The 18,348-nt window shown below is 46.5% G+C and overlaps 1 protein-coding gene across 8 annotated transcripts in view; it reads right to left on the bottom strand.

The window, feature by feature from the left end:
- PCMTD2 (protein-L-isoaspartate (D-aspartate) O-methyltransferase domain containing 2) overlaps window positions 1-18,348 on the bottom strand; it is a 63,187-nt gene that overhangs the window by 25,862 nt on the left and 18,977 nt on the right. For 7 of the 8 annotated variants that reach the window (XR_012589674.1, XR_012589673.1, XM_074605535.1 and 4 more), the window contains 3 exons: window positions 10,546-10,617; window positions 2,732-2,803; window positions 2,405-2,476 (listed from right to left, as the gene is read on the bottom strand). Coding sequence is in view for 6 of the 8 variants with exons in the window: in XM_074605535.1 (XP_074461636.1) it covers window positions 2,405-2,476; window positions 2,732-2,803; window positions 10,546-10,617 (216 nt within the window). In the remaining 2 variants the exon portion in view is untranslated. The remainder of the gene's footprint in view (window positions 1-2,404; window positions 2,477-2,731; window positions 2,804-10,545; window positions 10,618-18,348) is intronic. The other variant, XM_074605533.1, reaches the window with a different exon arrangement.

Raw genomic sequence — 18,348 nt, forward strand, 5'->3', positions numbered from 1 at the left:
ACAGCCTTACTACAAGGCACTTGTTCCCAGCCTTGGAATTGCAATTTTCTGAGTGGGATCATGAGTTTCCTGAGAGTTCATTTGTAGAAAAAGGCCCTGAATAACCTGTTCCTGTTTGTTGCTGGAGGTTGGACTGGAGACACCCAAAGGTCTCTTCCAGCCTGCGTTTGTCTGGGATTGTAGCAGGGGCTCCCAGCACGTGCATCCCCCCAGCACGGGCAGAAACGGCTGCCACTGGGCTATTCTCTTTCTGCGGAGGGAAGGCGGAATCTCCAAAGACAGAGACGGTGCAGTCCCTGGTGCAGTCAGCTGGAACACTTGGATCCAAATGGCACATTAATGCGAACAGCCCACTTCTTGCTAATACAGGTTAATATTTTTAGTTCCATTGAAATCTCAAGCGTGACCTGCTATTCCAGAGGCCTGGGAGACCTTCTGCACTGCCCCGGGTCACCCCTTGCCTTCAGCAACGGAGACCTGGGGTCTGCAGAGCGACACACCGCGACACCTGAGACTCCCTGTTCCCATTCACTGGCACAACCGACACATTCCTGACCTTTACGTGCACTTCAGCACGGTTTCAAAGTTGCCTAAACTCTTCTCCCTTATTTCACACAGGCATAAATTTCACAGCAGACGCTGATTAATCACGGATCTACAAATACTCATTCTGCTATTGTAGCTGAGTGCATTGAGAAATAATTGCCTAAGCCGCCACATGGCTGTTTGATTTGTAATGGAAGGATTCATGATAAATGGTCCGCTATCAAGAGCGCAAACCGAGAGATGGTGACTCAGATTCTGCAGCGGAGGGCAACAGCGGGGAGAGATGTACGCGCTTTAATAAGTCTCAGATGTCTCCTGTCATTGCTTTGGACCTGGAGGAAAGCATCTGATACCGTCCATCAATCGGGTTCTACTTTTTCTTGAAAAGCTGGCTTGTGGGGTACAGAAAACGGGGTAGGATTTGAGCAAAGCTAATTCTTTTGGAACCATGCCTGCCCGGGATTGAAAACAGATGGGACTTTCAGCGGGTTGTTTGTTGGTTTTGTGGGTTTGTTGTTTTTTTTTTTCCTTTTATTCGTGACATCAAGTCTGGAACGCTTATTGTTAAAGTATCACTCTGGCCAGCATCATCTCCTCTCTAAGCATAGCTGAGCCGGTATCTCCTTCCTATTTCTCTCCCAGGCATCCTTGCTGAGCCGGCTGATGAAAAACCATCTTGTATCCACGGCTGGTAGCACACCTATTATTGAGCTTGCCTAAAACTTCCCGTTAGACTCTGTCCGCTTGTGCTGCAGCCTAGAGAACAAGCTGAAGCCTGTCCCTTTTACAGCAAAATCCTCAGTTACGTTCCAGCCCTATAAACACTGTCATTTGGCACAATCCATGAATTAGAACGGTTTCACCTTTGGTCCCAGTTCTCCAGTGATGCAAATAATTCCTATACTTCAAACATCCATGCTCACACTCTCGCCATATGTACACACGTATTTACACACATGCACATAATATATCATGAGCCCGGCATGAAAAATCCAATCCCAGTTTATCAAGACGCTTTAGAAGAGTCAGACCTCAGTCTTCCCATCTCGCCTTGAGCACGGAGCACAGAGTCAAACCCCAAAACGTCTTTGAATAAACAGCACAGATTTACCATACACAGAAGGGGAGCAAATAAGGACTGCCAGAGTGTCACCGTGATGGGCTCCAGCTGCCGGGAAAACATGGGAGGCTCCTTTCATCCCAGAGTGCCAGGCAGCTTGGAGGGAAGGTCATTACTTTGGTTTTTTGGGTCCATCATCTTCCCTCCATTGCAGTTTCCAGATGCTTTACAGCACGCGAGCACCACCATCACTCCCCCACAAATACCCCGCAGCCCCAGCTCTCAGCTCGCACTTCATCCATTTGTTTTCGGCAAGGGTTTGGGTAACAGAGAAACTCGACCAGCTCCCTCTGTTCAAGCAAAGGGCCAGATCCTACTGGCTGCTCCAGGAGTCCCAGCAGACACAAACACAGCAGGCCAGCTGCCTTCTGCTTCAAGCCATCCTACAGACCCCTATCTCCTCCCATCGTAAGGTCCTTGGATGTGAAGGGAATCAGAAGCACAGCTGGGCTCTTCCTATGCTCCAGAGGTTTAGAGTCAGGAGCAAAATTATGGGACGTCAGTAGGAAGAGACCCCAGCATTAACTAACCAAGATCAGTACTGGGACCAGCTGTTTTCAAATGAAGCCAGTGTAGTCTTGCAAAGCCGGATGATGAAAGAGAAGAAGCCTCATCCTACTCCTTGCTAAGTGTCTGGTACTCTCCACTACTGGAACCGCAGCGCTTGGGTTAGAGGAGCCAATAATCAGCTCTCATGCACACCACACTCAGTGACAAACAAGGCTTGTTTGTACTTACAGCTGTTCCAGAGAACGGAGCCCGTTGAAGGCATGTTGCTGGATGCTCTGAATTTCATTTTTATAAAGGTAGCTTTCAAAAGGAGAGAAAAAAACCCCAACATTAGGCTAACTGATCAGCAGTTGTGTTTTAAAGAGACACAGGAAAACAGCTGTGAACCTCAACCCAGAGCAGAGCTTGCTGACTGGATTCAAGGGCAACGTTTTATAGCTGTGACATGAACATCCAGGAATTCTGAGCACCAAAAATACATCCTTGACCAGCAAACGTTAAAAGTGGCTTGTTAAATTTCAAAGAGGTTAAGAAATTACTGAGCTATCAACTCACAGGTATTTCAGGTTCTCCAGATCTTCAAAGGATCTTCTCACAATTTGTTTTATTTGATTATTGTTCAGCAGCCTGTTCAAATCAAGAAAGAAAAACACAACCAGTGAATTCAGCGCACGTGAGACTTGTGGCATTTCTGTTCCTGGAGGCCCATTGAAAAATCCTGAGCCCGCGTCTCACACAGTTTAAGACTGGAATGGGTTAGCAGATCAAAGCTTAGGTACTCGCACCAGCTAAGTCAACGAGAAGGTTTCTTGCCCAGAGGTGCCAAGTGCTTCCAATGCGTACAATGTTCAAAGACTTTTCTTTACCTTTTGCCACAGTAGTTTTCAGCCAAAGTTATAACTTCGGCCGGGAAAGGGTGAAGGGAAGTGAGAAAAGTTATAACTTTGGCCAGGAAAGATGAGGGGAAGGGAGACAGGCAGAAGGAAGTGGATGGGACGGAGAAATTAAATCACTGCTCTTGTACAAGCGCAACAGGTTTTGAAGGTGCAGGGTTGTGTTCAACAACGTGTGAGCAGGAACACGCAGAGACAGTTTTTAAGAGCACAAATGCAGTTTAAAATACCAGTTCACAGTGGAGTTACAGGAGTTATAAAATGTTCTGATCAGTTTGTATACAAATACGTACAAATTAAAAAGAAATAAATACAGATCTGACTCGTGAGGGTATTCAGAGACAGCCTCTTTCGATCTAGAGAGAGCCTTGGGCCAGATTTTAGTACAAAACCTATGGACAACATCACACTGGCAAGCAATCTCCGACTTGTATGTGCAGTTGCCATGACTGGGCATGCAAACGCTGGCCGGTGCCAACGACCAGAAACACAGCTCAACCTTCTCATAACCACGCTGCGTGCAACAGCGGCCACCACGCAGCTGAATGGCTACAAAAACCTCCTCTGCAACCGCTGCCAAGCCCAACACTGAGAAAACTAAATAAATCACTTACAAATAGCTCTTCATAATAGACGACGTTTAACTGTTCATCGTGGCTGCCTGACCACACTCCTGTGGGTCTTTCACCGTGGTACCCCACTGATGGTCGTACCTGGCAAACCTCACTGCGGCCGCGGAGCTGGTGGAGCTTACAGCCCAATAGCTCAGAGCAGGGATTTCACTGTCGACACTTAGTTTTAAAATTCCTACATGGAGATATGGATGGAGAGGAGAGCTGCGACCGTGTACTGCAAAGATTTCTTTTTCTAGGGTTGTAGGAAAAACTGCTCTTCCCTCTGCAAGCAGCCAGACCTTACAATGGTGGGTCAAATTCAACACCTGCGTTGCACCTGCATTTTCTATTTTACAAGCTCCTTTTTGTGATATCCATGCTCCTCAGAAACGATCTGCCAGCAGACAGCAGGTGAGGAGACAGTTCCGCACTTTCCCAGCAGTAAAGCCCAATCTTCTGTCCCATTTTGCTGGAGAAACTAGGGTGGGCAGGGCATCAGCCAGCCTCTGGCACTGCAAGAAAAGGTCCCTTCCTGGCAAGAACACTTCGTGGAGGTAAAGGACGGAGATAAAACACAAAGAGATGGGGAAAAATGGAAGAAAATGTGTGGGAAAAGAAGATGAAAATAAAATCAAATGCCTCAGGGATGCAAAGATAAAGGTGCCGGAAATATATTATGGCAGCTTCACACATTACCACCAGGCAACTGAGTCACACCACCTTTCCACCACCTTGTTCTCAGGCAGAGTATTACATTAAGGGTCCAAAAAGCACATAAGAAACTTGAGTGCAAAGAAACCTTTGGAAATCAGAACAGTAAGGGTTTGTTAAAAATCTCGCTACCTTTGATTTGACCGTCCTCTGTTGACCAGCTACCCTGCCACCACGGATGTGGTGCCACATCTGCGCGTTGCCAGGGATGCGGACAAGCAGCCCGAAGAGGTTAAGGCAGAAAGTTGCTGGAAAGTTTCTGCACAGCTGGAAGCAATGGCTCAATACACACGGCTGAGGTTAAACAGCCCGATTTCACTCATAAGGATGCAAAAATGATGTCAAGTCCTTGGAACACACGATCCTGCTTTGACAGCCAGATATGCTGAGTGGAAATACAGCCCCCGAACACCAACCCAAAGGTTTATTTGAGGATTGAACACCCAAGGACTGGAAATAACTGCTTGAGAGCGGCGCGGGAGAGGGCTTTTGTCTATTTACCCACAGGACAAAGACAACACAGGCACCGACCGTGCGCGCTTCCTTCCCTGCCCTCTGCCAGCGCGCTTTCATCTGCAGCCAGGGGAGGACGAAGGCAGCTTGTTCTCTGTTATCTGATCCTTGGCTCTACTTCTGAGGATGCCAGATGCACTGACAGACGGGTGCCAGCTCCCATGTCCTTCCCACGGACGCAAGCACCCTGCCATGCAACCGCCATCCGCCGCCTGTTTCACAGGGGGCACGAGACGACGACCAGGTCCTGGAGGCAGGGTCACACCAACGGCACCACGACGGCCTGTACTCCTTCACTCACCCTTTGTCTTTAATGCAATGAGTTCGGACCAGGACTGAAGTCCAGGGGGGATTTCAAATTGCAACATGTTGCCTGACTGCGTTTTGGTGCTATTTAAAAGCATTAACCTAGTCCGTTTTTTTGTCTTGGCTGTTTAGGACAGTTCAAGGGGATGTAATCAGTGATCCAAGCCAAAGAAGACAAATTCTGGAAGTTCAGATGGCATGCAGTACACAGGCCTCTTATCTCATCGTCTGACACTTAAAAATTTGTTCGTTGCCCGATTAAAGGTTAAAAAGCGTATGGAAGAAGCCATCTCTGTTTCCTGTCTCAGGATTCCCCATTGTAATAGGAGGATATGTTCTGGAAAAAACTCAAAAGTGAGATAATTTATGAAGTCCATCATAGCCCACATATTCCAAAATGCTGCTTTCAGAGAAATCCATAGACAAGACAGCGCATCTGGCTCCTAGAAAGACTTTAAATGGCTTGAGCACAGCTGTCTGCTCTCGACTCCTGTGCAATTCGCCCACAGGCAGAGAAATATGTGAAATCCTGGCATGACCTGGATATTGATCCCAGCTGCAATCAATAGCAAACCGCCCAAATTCCTGCTAACGTTAAAGAGGACTGAATGCTAGGATCTACTGCTAACCAGATCTGCTGGGAACGCATGCTCTGGCAGACAGAAGCTGGAAAGATCATTATTGATGCGTGTCTTAACTCTACCCTTTAGCAAAACAAGCTAAATTAAAAGTATCAGAAGTACGTTTCTCAGAGCTTATCAAAAGATGGCAGAATAGTGTGGCATTCCCCTTCGTGCCAGCTGGTGAACTGGGCTCCAAATGAGGAGGTGGACTCAATCGTACAGGTTTTCTTCCTGAAAAATTCTTCTGAGATCTAAAGCACCATGAGATCTGGCCCAGATTCACTAAGATTCACTAACATTTTACATTCAGTTTCCTTTAGGTTTTATGTCCTGAGCACCCCTCCCTTCTCCTCCCCCACCCTCTCCCCGGGTTGCCAAGCACAGGCTTAAGTTGCATTAAATGAGTCGTTTTCTGTTTTGAAGAATGTATTAAATGATGTGACAGTACAGAATTCAGCCTCAAAATGTGTACTCTTTCCTCTTTTCATTTGACAAACCACATGCTACAGTCGTTGTGACATAACAGCTATTTTTTTCTTCCCACCATTAATAGGAATCATCACGTAGTGTATTTAAAGGGGGAGAAAAAGTGAGTTTAATGTTCAGCCATGCATTCTCCCTTGTTGACAGAAGGATCTGGAATAGCCATTTCCCATATTTGAAGGGGAAACTTTTATTCTGAGATCCAAGCAGGCTCCGACATCCCCTCCTTGCTGGCAGGAACATGTTCTCTCAAGAGCTACTAGAGGGTTCAAGACAGAGCCTCCACATTACTCCTGTCATTCACCCTGAAACCCTTTACAAGCAGCATCTAAAGGAGAGCTGCAGTGCTCACCAGAAGTGCCTTTTGCTCTCAACTAAGTAGAAAGAGAAATATGACGTGAGCAGGCCATTGAAAGGGCAAAGGAACAAGCAGAAGCACATATCACGGTGTGGTCTCCACAGAGTCCCTACTCTCTAGGATGCCCTTGCCACAGGCAGAACAAAATACATACCGGGGAAGTTAAGAATTAGTGCTTTGGTCCCAGGGCGGGACATTTCTACAGACAATGCTGGAGAGACTCAAGTAGCAACAACCATCTGGTCGCGATGGCCTTGGTTTGAAAATACAGCAATCGACCAGTTGGGTCAACATGGCTGGGTGCTGACCTCCTGCGGGAACACGTAAGGGGACAGTCATGCAGGGGTGTCGTCATCCATCCCCACCCGAAGATGACCTAAAGGAGCAAAAACTGGAAAGCAAGGAGACGCTACGCCTTGCCATGGGCTCGCAATGTGTTTGCTGCCTTCCCCAGTCCACCACCTGCTGTGAGCTAACGTTGGGGTAAGCACGGCTGGCGCTGGCAAACTCAAGCCAAACATCTGTTGAGGAGCTGCGGGTATTTTGTGCGTGGCATACAAGAGGGTCTTCCCCTCCTTCTCTCTGCTACCCTTTTTTTTTTTTTTTTACCGAGGGGACATATTAATGGTTTAAAAATGCACAAAGGACATCCTGACACCAACATCTGCATGGGAACTAAGAGCAAATAGGAAGGGATGAGGAAACCTTCAACCCTAAGACCTTTAGGCAAGAGGACTTCTCCAATGCACACAACATTGCAGAAAGCCAACGAGCAAGCTCCCAGCGGTGCGGCATTTAGGACAATCGCTTATTACCTGTGGGACCAGGAATCCCCAGCCAGAAAAATAAAATGAGTGTATCTATCTCTTCCACAAACAGACAGGGCTCCTGTTTTTAATTTTAAAGCAGTGCTCTGTAATTTATCAAATCTCCCACACCAGGGAGAGAAGAGAGGAGAGCCAGGGGATGGTTTGAGCTGTCAAAAAAGCCCCACTGGACGTTCACGGCAGGCTCCAATTCTGTCAGTCTGACAGTCCACCTCCCCGCATCCCACGCAGGCTACAAAGGTTTCCTTATCAGGGTGGTTTATAAACTGTCAAACTTGGACATACTACAGCCATCCTGCCCCTAAAGGAGGTGCAGAACAGAAGCTTCACCAGAATCTGCTGCCCTTCCTCTGCCAGGCCAAAGCACTGTTGGAAAAGGCTGTTTATTTGCTTAAGGAATATTAATTTAAGTGCCATGGCAGAAAGCTGCAAGCTCAGAGCTCTGCATATGGAACCTGAGCTATTCTGTCCTCCAAACCTCTTGCTTCAAATATGCTGGCCAAACTTTCCCGGCAAGTCTCTCTGGGATTTTAAAGGATTTATTCTCTTTATCGCTTGAAAACCTATATGAATCCTCAGGCAAAAGTTTATCATCTAAGAAACATCAGCAGATTCTTCAGCTCTTATCAGTTTTGATGTGGGAATTGGACAAACCAAAGTTCCTGGAGAACTAAATTTGCTTTAGGAGTGCGAGGTCTGACGTTCTTTCATTCAGTTATCAAGCTCCTCATCCGTGGGAGTTACCTACTACGAGTGTGAGAATAACCGATTTTTCCAGTTTGCTGGCCAAACCTGGAAATACAACCCAGCGTAAGAAGTACTATGTGAACGGAAAGGTTTCCTTTGCAAAACCAGTCAATTTTCAGAATTCAAATATAAAAATGCAGTATTTTGTTAGAGCGGTGTTTCACCTAGTCCAGTATTCCAGCTCTGATGGACTAACATCACAGGACGGTGTTTAGGGAACGCAGGACAGCCTGTCCACCATCTGTGCAAAACACACTCCTCTTACTGCCTCGGCATCCATGATCACGAGGTTAGGGATGTTAGGGGGTAAATTCCTGCCTATTCCCTTTAGTATGGACTTTCATGGACTCGCTGTCCTTCAGGTCCCTGTCCAGGAGGGTACGGAGACAGAAAGCAAAAAGAATTGGACAAATTCATGGAGCGTGAGCAGGTATCATGTACAGGTTCTCCACCTCAGCCAGGCTGCGTATCTATATCTAGCTTTAAGCAGAGTGGCAGGAGGCAGAAAGAAAGAAGCAGAAGTTCTTGCAGATGTCAGGGAACTGCCCAGACCGCGGCGCTGGCAGGGCAGGAACTGGGAGCTCTTACAAAGCTCCGCAGGTTGGGTGGAGCGCCTCTCCAAGTGAAGGCTTGCCAGCATCCTGAGATTCCCCAGGGTTCGGCTGAAACTAGCCTGGCGGTCCTGCCGAGCTGCCTGCCAAACATCTGTCTGCATCACACAGAGATGACATAATTTGGAACGGTTTGTTTTCTCGACTCAGGAGAGCTTCAGGGGTGGAAGAGCAGGTCTGGAGATCACGATGCCTCAGCAGAGCTTTGTGATAAGGTAAAACCCTACGGACTCACGTTCTGTTTTCTCCCTAGATATCTTGGTCACATTTATCACCCCATCTCAAATGACAGAAATCCATCCAAAGTATCCTTTCTCTCTATTATTTTTGGTAATTAAGTACCACATGGTGCTGTTTGAGAGACTAACACGGGCTGTTCTTGTGCTCTGGATGAACAGCATCATCGGCAGTAAAGTTTTCCACCACTCTGCTAGTTGACCACCTTGTCCTATGAGCAGGAGCCTGGGCCATGAGCAGGGTACTTTGAAGCCTCCTGCAGTCATGGTTTGGCCAATCAGTCCCACACACGCGGTGGAACAATCTTTAGCAAATGTTGATTTTTAAAAGATAGCTATTGAGCAGGTCTCGATGATAAAGTCCTGCTGTATTCCCACTCTTTCTACAACTTCTTACAATTGACCGAAGGCCTTATTGCCCAGGTCTTCTTTACAGGATCAGGGACTTCAGATCTCTCAAGGTCAGACACAAAACCTGGACTCTCTCTTGCCGTTTGGGATCATTAATGTACAAACCCCAAAAATACGAACGCCTAGCATGCAGCGTAGGTTCCCAAGCAAGTCGGTTTGCCTCGCAGAGAGATTTGAGCTTGGACCTGGAAATCTTACAGCTGTTAGCGCCATGTTACAGCTCGGATAATCAGATCTGAGTCTCAACAAGCCAATTACATCCAGCATAGTGCTGCGCCGACACGGCTTCTGTTCCTGATTTGGGAGCTGGTTTGTTTTCAGCTCCTTGGCTACACGGTGCAGATGTACTCGTGTCTATCTTCAAAGCCTCAGCCTTACAGCGGCAAGAAGCAGCAAAGGCTCCCACTGTTTCCTTTGAGCAGAGTGAGAAACTCGTTAGCAGAGGAGTGCATTACACCGACGTGAGCACGCCTGCTCGGGCTGGGATGCAAGACTGAAGGAACTGCGTTCCACTCCCATTCCTACCTGCAGCAGGATAAATGTAGGCATTTGTTCCAGGGCAAGGCTTAGGAACAAGACTGCATTTGGAAGGATGCGCTCTCACTTCGGTCAAAGTCATGTTGAGCAACTGATGTGATTTACGCGTTTGAGACGGTCATAGACTAGAAGAAAATTTTAACACATCCCTCCGCTATCTTGATCCCAGGCCAGCTCGTTTTCATAGGCTGCTCTAAAGCCACACTTGCGGAAACATCCTCAGGCAGCGGCAGTATGCATCAGGATTTTTAATTATTTTTTTTAAAAAGACAGGTTAATTGCCAAAATGAAAGTTAGTAAAATGCACATTTAATTAATAAAAGGGTAAGAAACATGATCCTAGGTAGGACAGAGAGAATTTTAAAGCTTCAGTTGGATATGCACAACTTGGCTGAAATAACTAAAACATCAAGGCCATCTTCAAGCCAATCTAGCGGATAGTACTAACAAAAGTAAAAGATGGATTATCCTCAGTGCAGGATCACCGAGTGGAACTTACAGCGTGTTGAGGTTCTTCAGTCTTTTGAAGGCTCCAGGTTGTATCTCCTTGATGTGGTTGAAGCGTAAATCTCTAAAAGCAGAAAAATACAATCACTGCGCTTGCGACATAAACAAGCCATTAGCAAACAGCATCGTCCACAGGAGGAAGGGAGGAGGGCTGCTGGGAGAGTCTGTCACACCAGGTCTACGTGAACTGAAGAATCATAGAATCTTGAGATCATCGAGTCCAACCAACCAGAAATGGAGACAAAGACCAGGGAAGGGAGTGGAGAAGGAATGGGGACGATGGCTTTAGAAAAAACAAGGACTGAAAGGACTCGAGTGATCCTCTCCACGAACACCGGAGAAGCTCTGCTGCTCAATACCCCAAGTTCACGTGCAATCACGCTTGCATCTCATACTGATTTGTAGAGGAACGCACATCATCATGCGGACCCATTTTTTAGCTCCCTAGCCAAATTATCTTTGCCCTAAAATGGTTAAATCTGATCAAATAACCTCATGTAATAAGCATTTCACATTCTGCTCTGCAATGCTCCAAGAATCAGAACAGCTTATCGCTGCCTGCGTTTCAAATTTGTGCCAACTTCAATTAGAATTAGTGGAGTCCAGGGGATTCTGGCAAATTTCAAGGGCTGTCCATGTAACTACATCGACTTGGAGGCCTAAAACATGGATTTTTGATTGCTAATGAGATAATAAAATAAGAGCTAAGTGGTTTAACCTGGTTAACCAAGTAGAAACACTTCTATAGGGAATGTGCATTGATTTGGAACCTTCCACGGTCCACTGTATTATAACAATTCGCAGAAGACTGACAAATGGTTTTTTGCTGCTAGTTTCTATCCAAAGCACAACAATGAAGTTGCTTTATTTTCTCCTACGCTGCCCGATCTGTCACATTTAGAGAAAACGCAGCTATTTCTCTGTTTAAGGCAGCCTTTTAAGCGCGTTTGCTTGAAGAGGGTAAAACACGGGGATATGCTGAACTGCCCGTCATTCCGGTGGTAAATTACAGAGCATTTGGAGGCAGCGTTTAAAACAAGAATTCTACAAATAGCTACAAATTCAACACTTACTTATTTTTAGAACAGACATCAACAAGAGCTGTGTTTGCATAAAATTAAGATTAGGAAGAGGGGCATTCATTGCAGGTGGCTGTACACTCAAACCGACCATGAGCAACCAAGGGGGCTGGAATACCTTTAAGCAAGAACTCGAGAAGGGGACACACAGTAAGTAAAGCTGATTTTATCTTAAGATGTAACGTTTCTTTAGCTTCACAGTTTGCAGAACTAGTTATTTTATGTAAAAAACAAATCCCACTAAATTTTCTTACTTTTTAGGCACAAAATGCACAGCATTTTTCCCATTTTTCCTTAACTCAAGTTACCCTGAAACATTAAATCTCTGCCTTGCTTCCCCTTTGTTATCACTGAATGCAACAGCACACACGCCAGGGGAAGCTGGCTTTTCTCTTGTGTTTTCCCCATTCTGTCACTTTTCAACTCTGAACAAAGGAAAAGGAAGACTAATGTAGGGAGAAGTCTCTCCCCTTTCTTCGTGGTAAGTATCGAACAGAGCAGAGTTAGGAAGGCAGGAAGGAATACAGCTTCAATATTTTTAAAAAAAAAAAAAAAAGTGTTGGAATTGTAATTTACAACCACCATTCGTCCTCTGCAAACTGCAGCCCCGAAGGATCATCCTTGGGAACTGCAGTTTTTAACGGTAACTTCCCCTTTGACATTTTGGGGTGTGTTTGGCTTTACGTGCGTTGCTTCAAACGCACATTTCTTGCTCTTCTCGGTGGAAGGTGTTACATATCCCTCTTATCCCGACATATCTGATGACGTAAATTTGAGGATATCTGTATGGATTTTTCAAGGCAATGGCTGACACCATAAAGCCAAATACAATTAAACATTGGCAAAGGTGACAGCACAACGCGCTGACTACTCTCCATGGCCTCGTTAAAAGGAAACGAGGAAAGACGAGACCATGAAGAAAGCTGAAGAAATGCAAACTCGATTTATGCACTGTAACGCACAGACACCAACTCTGCTTGCCCGGGGGGGGCTGCAAAGAGCGGCGTAATTAGTCCAGGCAGCTGTCTACAGGTAATAGGGAACATAACAAATAAATGGAAGAAATACACAGGGGTCAGGGCTGAAGCTGTTCATGCTCATGGAAGGCAGCGGGGAGCAGGCGGTGAAGCGTAAAATATCACTTTGGGTCACAGGCTGCAGGTGGGGGAAAAAAAAAATCCGGCTATTTTAATGAACAAAGACAACTGCGATCCTTCACAGCCCAGCATTCACACGTAAGCGCACAGCTTCCACAGCTGAAACAAAAAGCAACACCCAGGACCACAGGTGACTGAAAACACCTCTGAAAACCCAGAAAAATCAACCATGAGCTCCTCCGCTCCCAGGGTTGTTTTCACTATGGGCCGCTTGCCGAAAACAGCTCCTTGGAAACGGTGCTGTGGGAGTTTGCGCCAGGGCTCCAGCTCCCCAAGCAAGTCCGGCCTCCCAGGCGGGGGGTTTCTTCACCTGCGAGAACAGCAAAGCCCAGCGGGGCTGCAGAGCCCGGCAGCGGCGACCCTGTGACACCAACAGAGGTGCCACGGCTGTGGCTTGGCTGGACCACCTCTGAGCTGCTGAGAAGCGCATGGATGGAGAGATGCCTCCCAATAGCTCCCGCTGCTGAGCGAACAACGGGGGTCTGGTTTCATGCAGGAACTTTTCCCCTACACCATCCCCAAGGAGCACATAATAAAACTTAGCTTATTATTTTAATAAAATATCTCGATGTTTCTTCTGTTTTCTATTCCAGATAAGACCTTTAAATGAGTCCCTGGACCCCAGCTGTCTTGCACTCCCTTGGAAAGCTCGCTCTCCCGTTTACTCTTCATCTCACTAAGGCAGCAGCTTTCCCCACGGACAAAAAAAAAAGGGAACTGAAACACTGCATGTCTACTCCGAGCACTTCATTTCAAGAAATGATGTGAATTAACTGGAGAGAATCCAGAGGAAAGCAATGGGAATGATCTGAAGTCAAGAAAACATGACAAAGAAAAGAACTGCAATGGCTTATTCAGCCACAGATACAATAACTATGTCAGCACATTGCTCCAAATAGAAAAGGGCAAGTCACTGGCTAAAACTGTAGATTCAGATATTTATATTTTTTTTTAAAAAAAAAGCAAGGCTAATGAAACACTCAGGTGGACTGCAGGTGAGACAGATGCTAGCCGCACATGCTTTAGGTAGTGTGGATCCTGGAGGCAGAAGGAAGGACTAGACTATTTTGCTCCCTGTACCCAAGAAAGCAGTAAAAAGAAGTTAGCGTGGATGTCTCTGCACAGCAAAGCAAGCCCCTGGAGGCCGAGAGGAACCCACACCTTCCTCCTTAGCACTGCACTTAAAAAAACTGACTTTGGCTCCTCCATAGTGTTTTCCCCCAGCCCTTGCCTTACCCCGAAGCTCGGCTGGTAATGAACGCCGTGAAGGGCTGCACTGGGAAATTCCTGGCTTGCGTGTATTTGAGAACATTCCCAACAGAGTTTGTCCCCTCTTACACAGAAACGCCTGTTTCTCTCTATTCCCAGGGCATTCACTCTGGAAACTTTACGTTTCTTTTCACCAACAAGTGTGCTTTTTTCCTGGGACCCACCACAGGGCTTCTCCCGTGCCAGCCCGTTCCAGCTGCCGTGTGTGCCAGCAGCTGGGCTCCCTCACTCCCGCCTGCTTCCTTCCACCTTGGAATTTGCAAAATGAGGGGAAAAGAAAAAAAAAAAGAAAAAAAAAAAAGAATCCCTTGTGATTCAACTCTCCTCCACGTTTTCAAACCAGCTGTCTGGATTTACCAGATACCTTTCCACAAGGAACAACAGGAATAGCTGCTGCTGAAGGATCTCAGATCCTTTTCTACTGTCACCTCCGCAGTGCCTGGAGGCCTGGGAGCGTCCTGCAGAGAACCAGACAATCGTAGGATAGTTTGGGTTGGAAGGGACCTTTTAAGGTCATCTAGTCCAGCCCCCAATACTGATCACACAATACCGATCCCGCCGGACAATACCGGCTTGACGGGCTCAGCAGAAAACCTCACCAAACCCTCGTCCCAATGCACCATAGCTTTGACAGAAAACCCGGCTGGGATACGTGGATAATTTAGGATCTGCCACTGAAATAACTCACCTTTGCTGACTCTGGAAACTCTTAACCCCGTTGCAGAGGCTGATCAAAAAACCGCCGGAATTTGCAAATGGATGAGGAAACAGGTCTTTACAAAATGACACTGGAATCTTTCTGATCCTCTCAGCTGCTATCAGAACAATCACTCCTGAAAGCATCGTGTTAAATAATTAACAGCGATTAGCATATAAAGCAATCAATGGCTTTTACAAGAAACTTCCACTTCTATTTAATCTATTTAGGCTTTTACAGAATCATGTATTACTATGTTAACTAAGCAGATAATTAGCTACAAGAGGTATTTTACTGCAGTTCCACGGAAATTGCTGGGTTTTGTTTCACTGAAGCATCTTTTGTGTTAAGAACATTGTGCACAGCAATGATGCTGGCGGTTCTGGACCATTTCATCCAGAACTGGTTGAGTAAGTGGCAGACACTCAATCACTATCAACAAAGAGGCAGAGAGTAAAGGTGGTTTTACAGAGATAAGACACTGAGGTTCCTCCCAGTGTTTCCTGGGGAAGGGAGGGTGTGAAAGAAATCCTAAATGCAATTTGAAAGTCAAGTTTCCCCGTATATAAGAGCCAGAGCATTTATCAGAAAGATGATCATTTTTCTTACTTATCCACAGAACATCGGAGTCCGCTCTGCAGGTTCCCCTGTCCTGCCAAACAGCTCCAGAACTGGCAGGAAGGGAAAACAGCCTTGCTGAGATAGAAATGAAGTCTTCCAGACTCACTGTCATCGGCTCCCCAGCTCAGGAATGTCCTTCTCACACACGAGTCCCCAAATGGCTTTAATAAATGACAACCTTCAACTCCCAACCCCTACATGGCCAGCTGAGCGTTGCCATCTCTGTTAGACAGATGAGGAGGCCGCAGGGAGGCTCGGGGCTGGGGGGTTTTCCAAGTCTTGGCTATTTTGGGGTGTACCAGCTTAAGACATCAAGATTTGACTGTTCGAGGAGCAAAGAGGAAGGAAAATATGTTCAGCACGGAAATACTAGTTAACCAGATTATACGATCAGGGATGGAACACAGAAGAGCAAGCAGATGCAGAGAGGTTCACGCTGCAGAACAGGCTGTTGTTCTCTGTTGCACTGCTTACATTTTAAAGTTTTCGGGATGGGCACACTAGATTTTAATTACGGAATTAACCACAGGCATTCCTGAAACCAGCTTTTTAAGATTTCAGCTCCCACAAACAGGGGTCAGATTTTCGAAAGGGCTCCCTCTGCGTCAGCTGGGGCAAGCCAGTAACTCAGCGGTCACCGCACCAGGCTGTTCTGGTCCCACCTTTTCTCTGCACAGAAGCTGGCGTCAATGTTGCACTTCACAGCCCGGCCCCGAAGGCAGTGCCAGGGCAGGAGGGGGCCGCTGGTGCTTCATCCCTGGTGGAATCATCTCATCCACAGCTACAGAGCATCCCTTTAGCTCTTGACAGCAAAGGCAGGAGCAAAGAACACCTTCAAAACATAGTTTTGGCCCTAGACACATATTCAAGGAGGGAGATTACACTGCAAACTGTTGACCTCATCGATCTTAGATAATTTGAGCTATTAAGCATTAGCAGTGGGGATGGAGATTAGGGTCTGATCCTAATCAAACCAGTTAAGTCTACTCTTGAGCATTCATGTCAGCAAGGAGAAGGATTCTTTTAACCTAATGCATGTTTCCTTTGCACCATCTTTTCAAGACATTGCACACATCAAGCGAAGACAACTTTCCCTCCTCCTGATGTTCTGACCCTCATTCTGGAAGGAGTAAAAGACAATTTCCCAGTGTAAAGACGTATTTACCTTTTTCATTGAGTCCAAGAAGCAGTAGCGCCATGCCAGCTTAAACAAACTGCTGGGGCACTCTTTAATATCAAGTCTTGTGTAGCACAAGTGTAAGCTTTATTCTTTTTTAACAGCATGACCATTTAAGTCTTTACCCAGAACACACACACATTCTTTCACCAAAAAATACTGACTTCTCCTTATAAAGCACAGGAAAAAATGCTGGTACACCTAGGGGGAGGAAGGATGCGGTGAGGTCAATGAAAATGCAAATACTCAAGCGGGAACCAGCTGATGAAGCACTGTGAAGCGCAGCGAAGGCAGGATTTCTAAATACTTGAGGCAGCTACAATCCCAAGAGTTAGGATGTTTTCATTAAAAGATGTCAGAATGCTTCTAGGAAGGAAAATATGTTTAAAGTACCTTCTCTCCCCATTTTCCTTCCAATGAAGGGACTTCTATAAACAGAACACACAGAAGGCTTTGGTCACCTCTAAAAGGCTCAATGAGGATTAAATACTAGAGCAAAAGAAAGCAGAAAGAGATCACACCTGGCACATCCAGAGCGTGTGGGTGTGCGTTTAATGCCTGCATATAAGTCTATCACACGCAGAGGAAATGAGTAATCCATTCTTCAACCCAAAGCGCACGACAGAGACCGCAAAGGGAACAGCATTTCCAAGAAACTCATTTGCTCGGTAAACCTTTCCCCAACAAATGTATAAAGTTCCTTCTCAAAACTGTTCCTTAAGACAGAGCGGGAGAGCTACACCCTGTCCTACCGCCTTCCCTACTGCAGTGCAACGACCTGCGGGAGGACGAAAGGAACCGAGCGGCCACCAAACAAGCAGCACGACGACCAAGGGAAACAAAACTTGCCAAGCTGGCCATGCCCAATTAGCAACCAGGTCTGTGAACAAGTGGGTCACCTTCAGTTCATGCCAGCGATGAGTTCAGATCCCAGATACCGCGCCGCCTTTGCTTGTGCCCTCAGCTATGCTTGTCTAGAAGGGCTCATTCATTATGTGCTATGCATAATGCAGAAAGGAGAATAACCACGGATAATTGGATTGCAAGCCATTAGCTGCCAGCCAGAGGGGAACTTCTTTCCATAGATTTCTTCTACTCGTGCCCACACATTTCAAAGTTTATTGTTTCAAATGTCACACTGTAGAACAAATGACTTAGAAGGTTAAAGACCTATTGAAATTTTCTGAGTCTATGTTTCACAGCTGTTCCCTTCTTTGGGCTGCTGGCAAAAAGAACTGCTTGAATCCCAGCGGTAACCAGCAGATCACATCTGGATAATCAGGTTCCAGTTGAACAGACAGCATCCAAAATACGTTTGCAGTTGTACACCATGAATTTTTATAGATTACTTATCTGTACACGTGTAGCCATTCCTGCCATCCTATTCTCTGCCCAGGATGAAATGAACAGACTTCATTACCAAAGACAAATAGTCTATTGCTAAAACCAGACACTGGGCCAGATCCTCAGCTGCACCCAGCTGGGACTGGGAAGGGAGGAGGGAAATGGCGACCAAAGAGGAGCCAGTAACAGCTCATCAATCCTGGAACTGGTTCCATGCCAACCCCAGCATCACTCGGAGAAGGCTATGGGCTGCTCCAAGTTACGCCAGCTGGCTACAGCCCCGAGGGGGCCATCTGCCAACGGGGCTCGTTGAAGCACAGCGTGTGCCGGCTAGAAGACTTCCCCACTCTTCAAGGATTGTTAGAGAGAGGGTGGCACGGAGTCATGGAGGTCAGAAAGTCCCAAACTCTCAACTTCAAAGCAAACTCCATCTGGAAACTGCAGCTGTTCC

The sequence above is a fragment of the Larus michahellis genome, chromosome 12, assembly GCF_964199755.1.
Source record: "Larus michahellis chromosome 12, bLarMic1.1, whole genome shotgun sequence".
Classification (NCBI taxonomy): Eukaryota; Metazoa; Chordata; class Aves; order Charadriiformes; family Laridae; genus Larus; species Larus michahellis.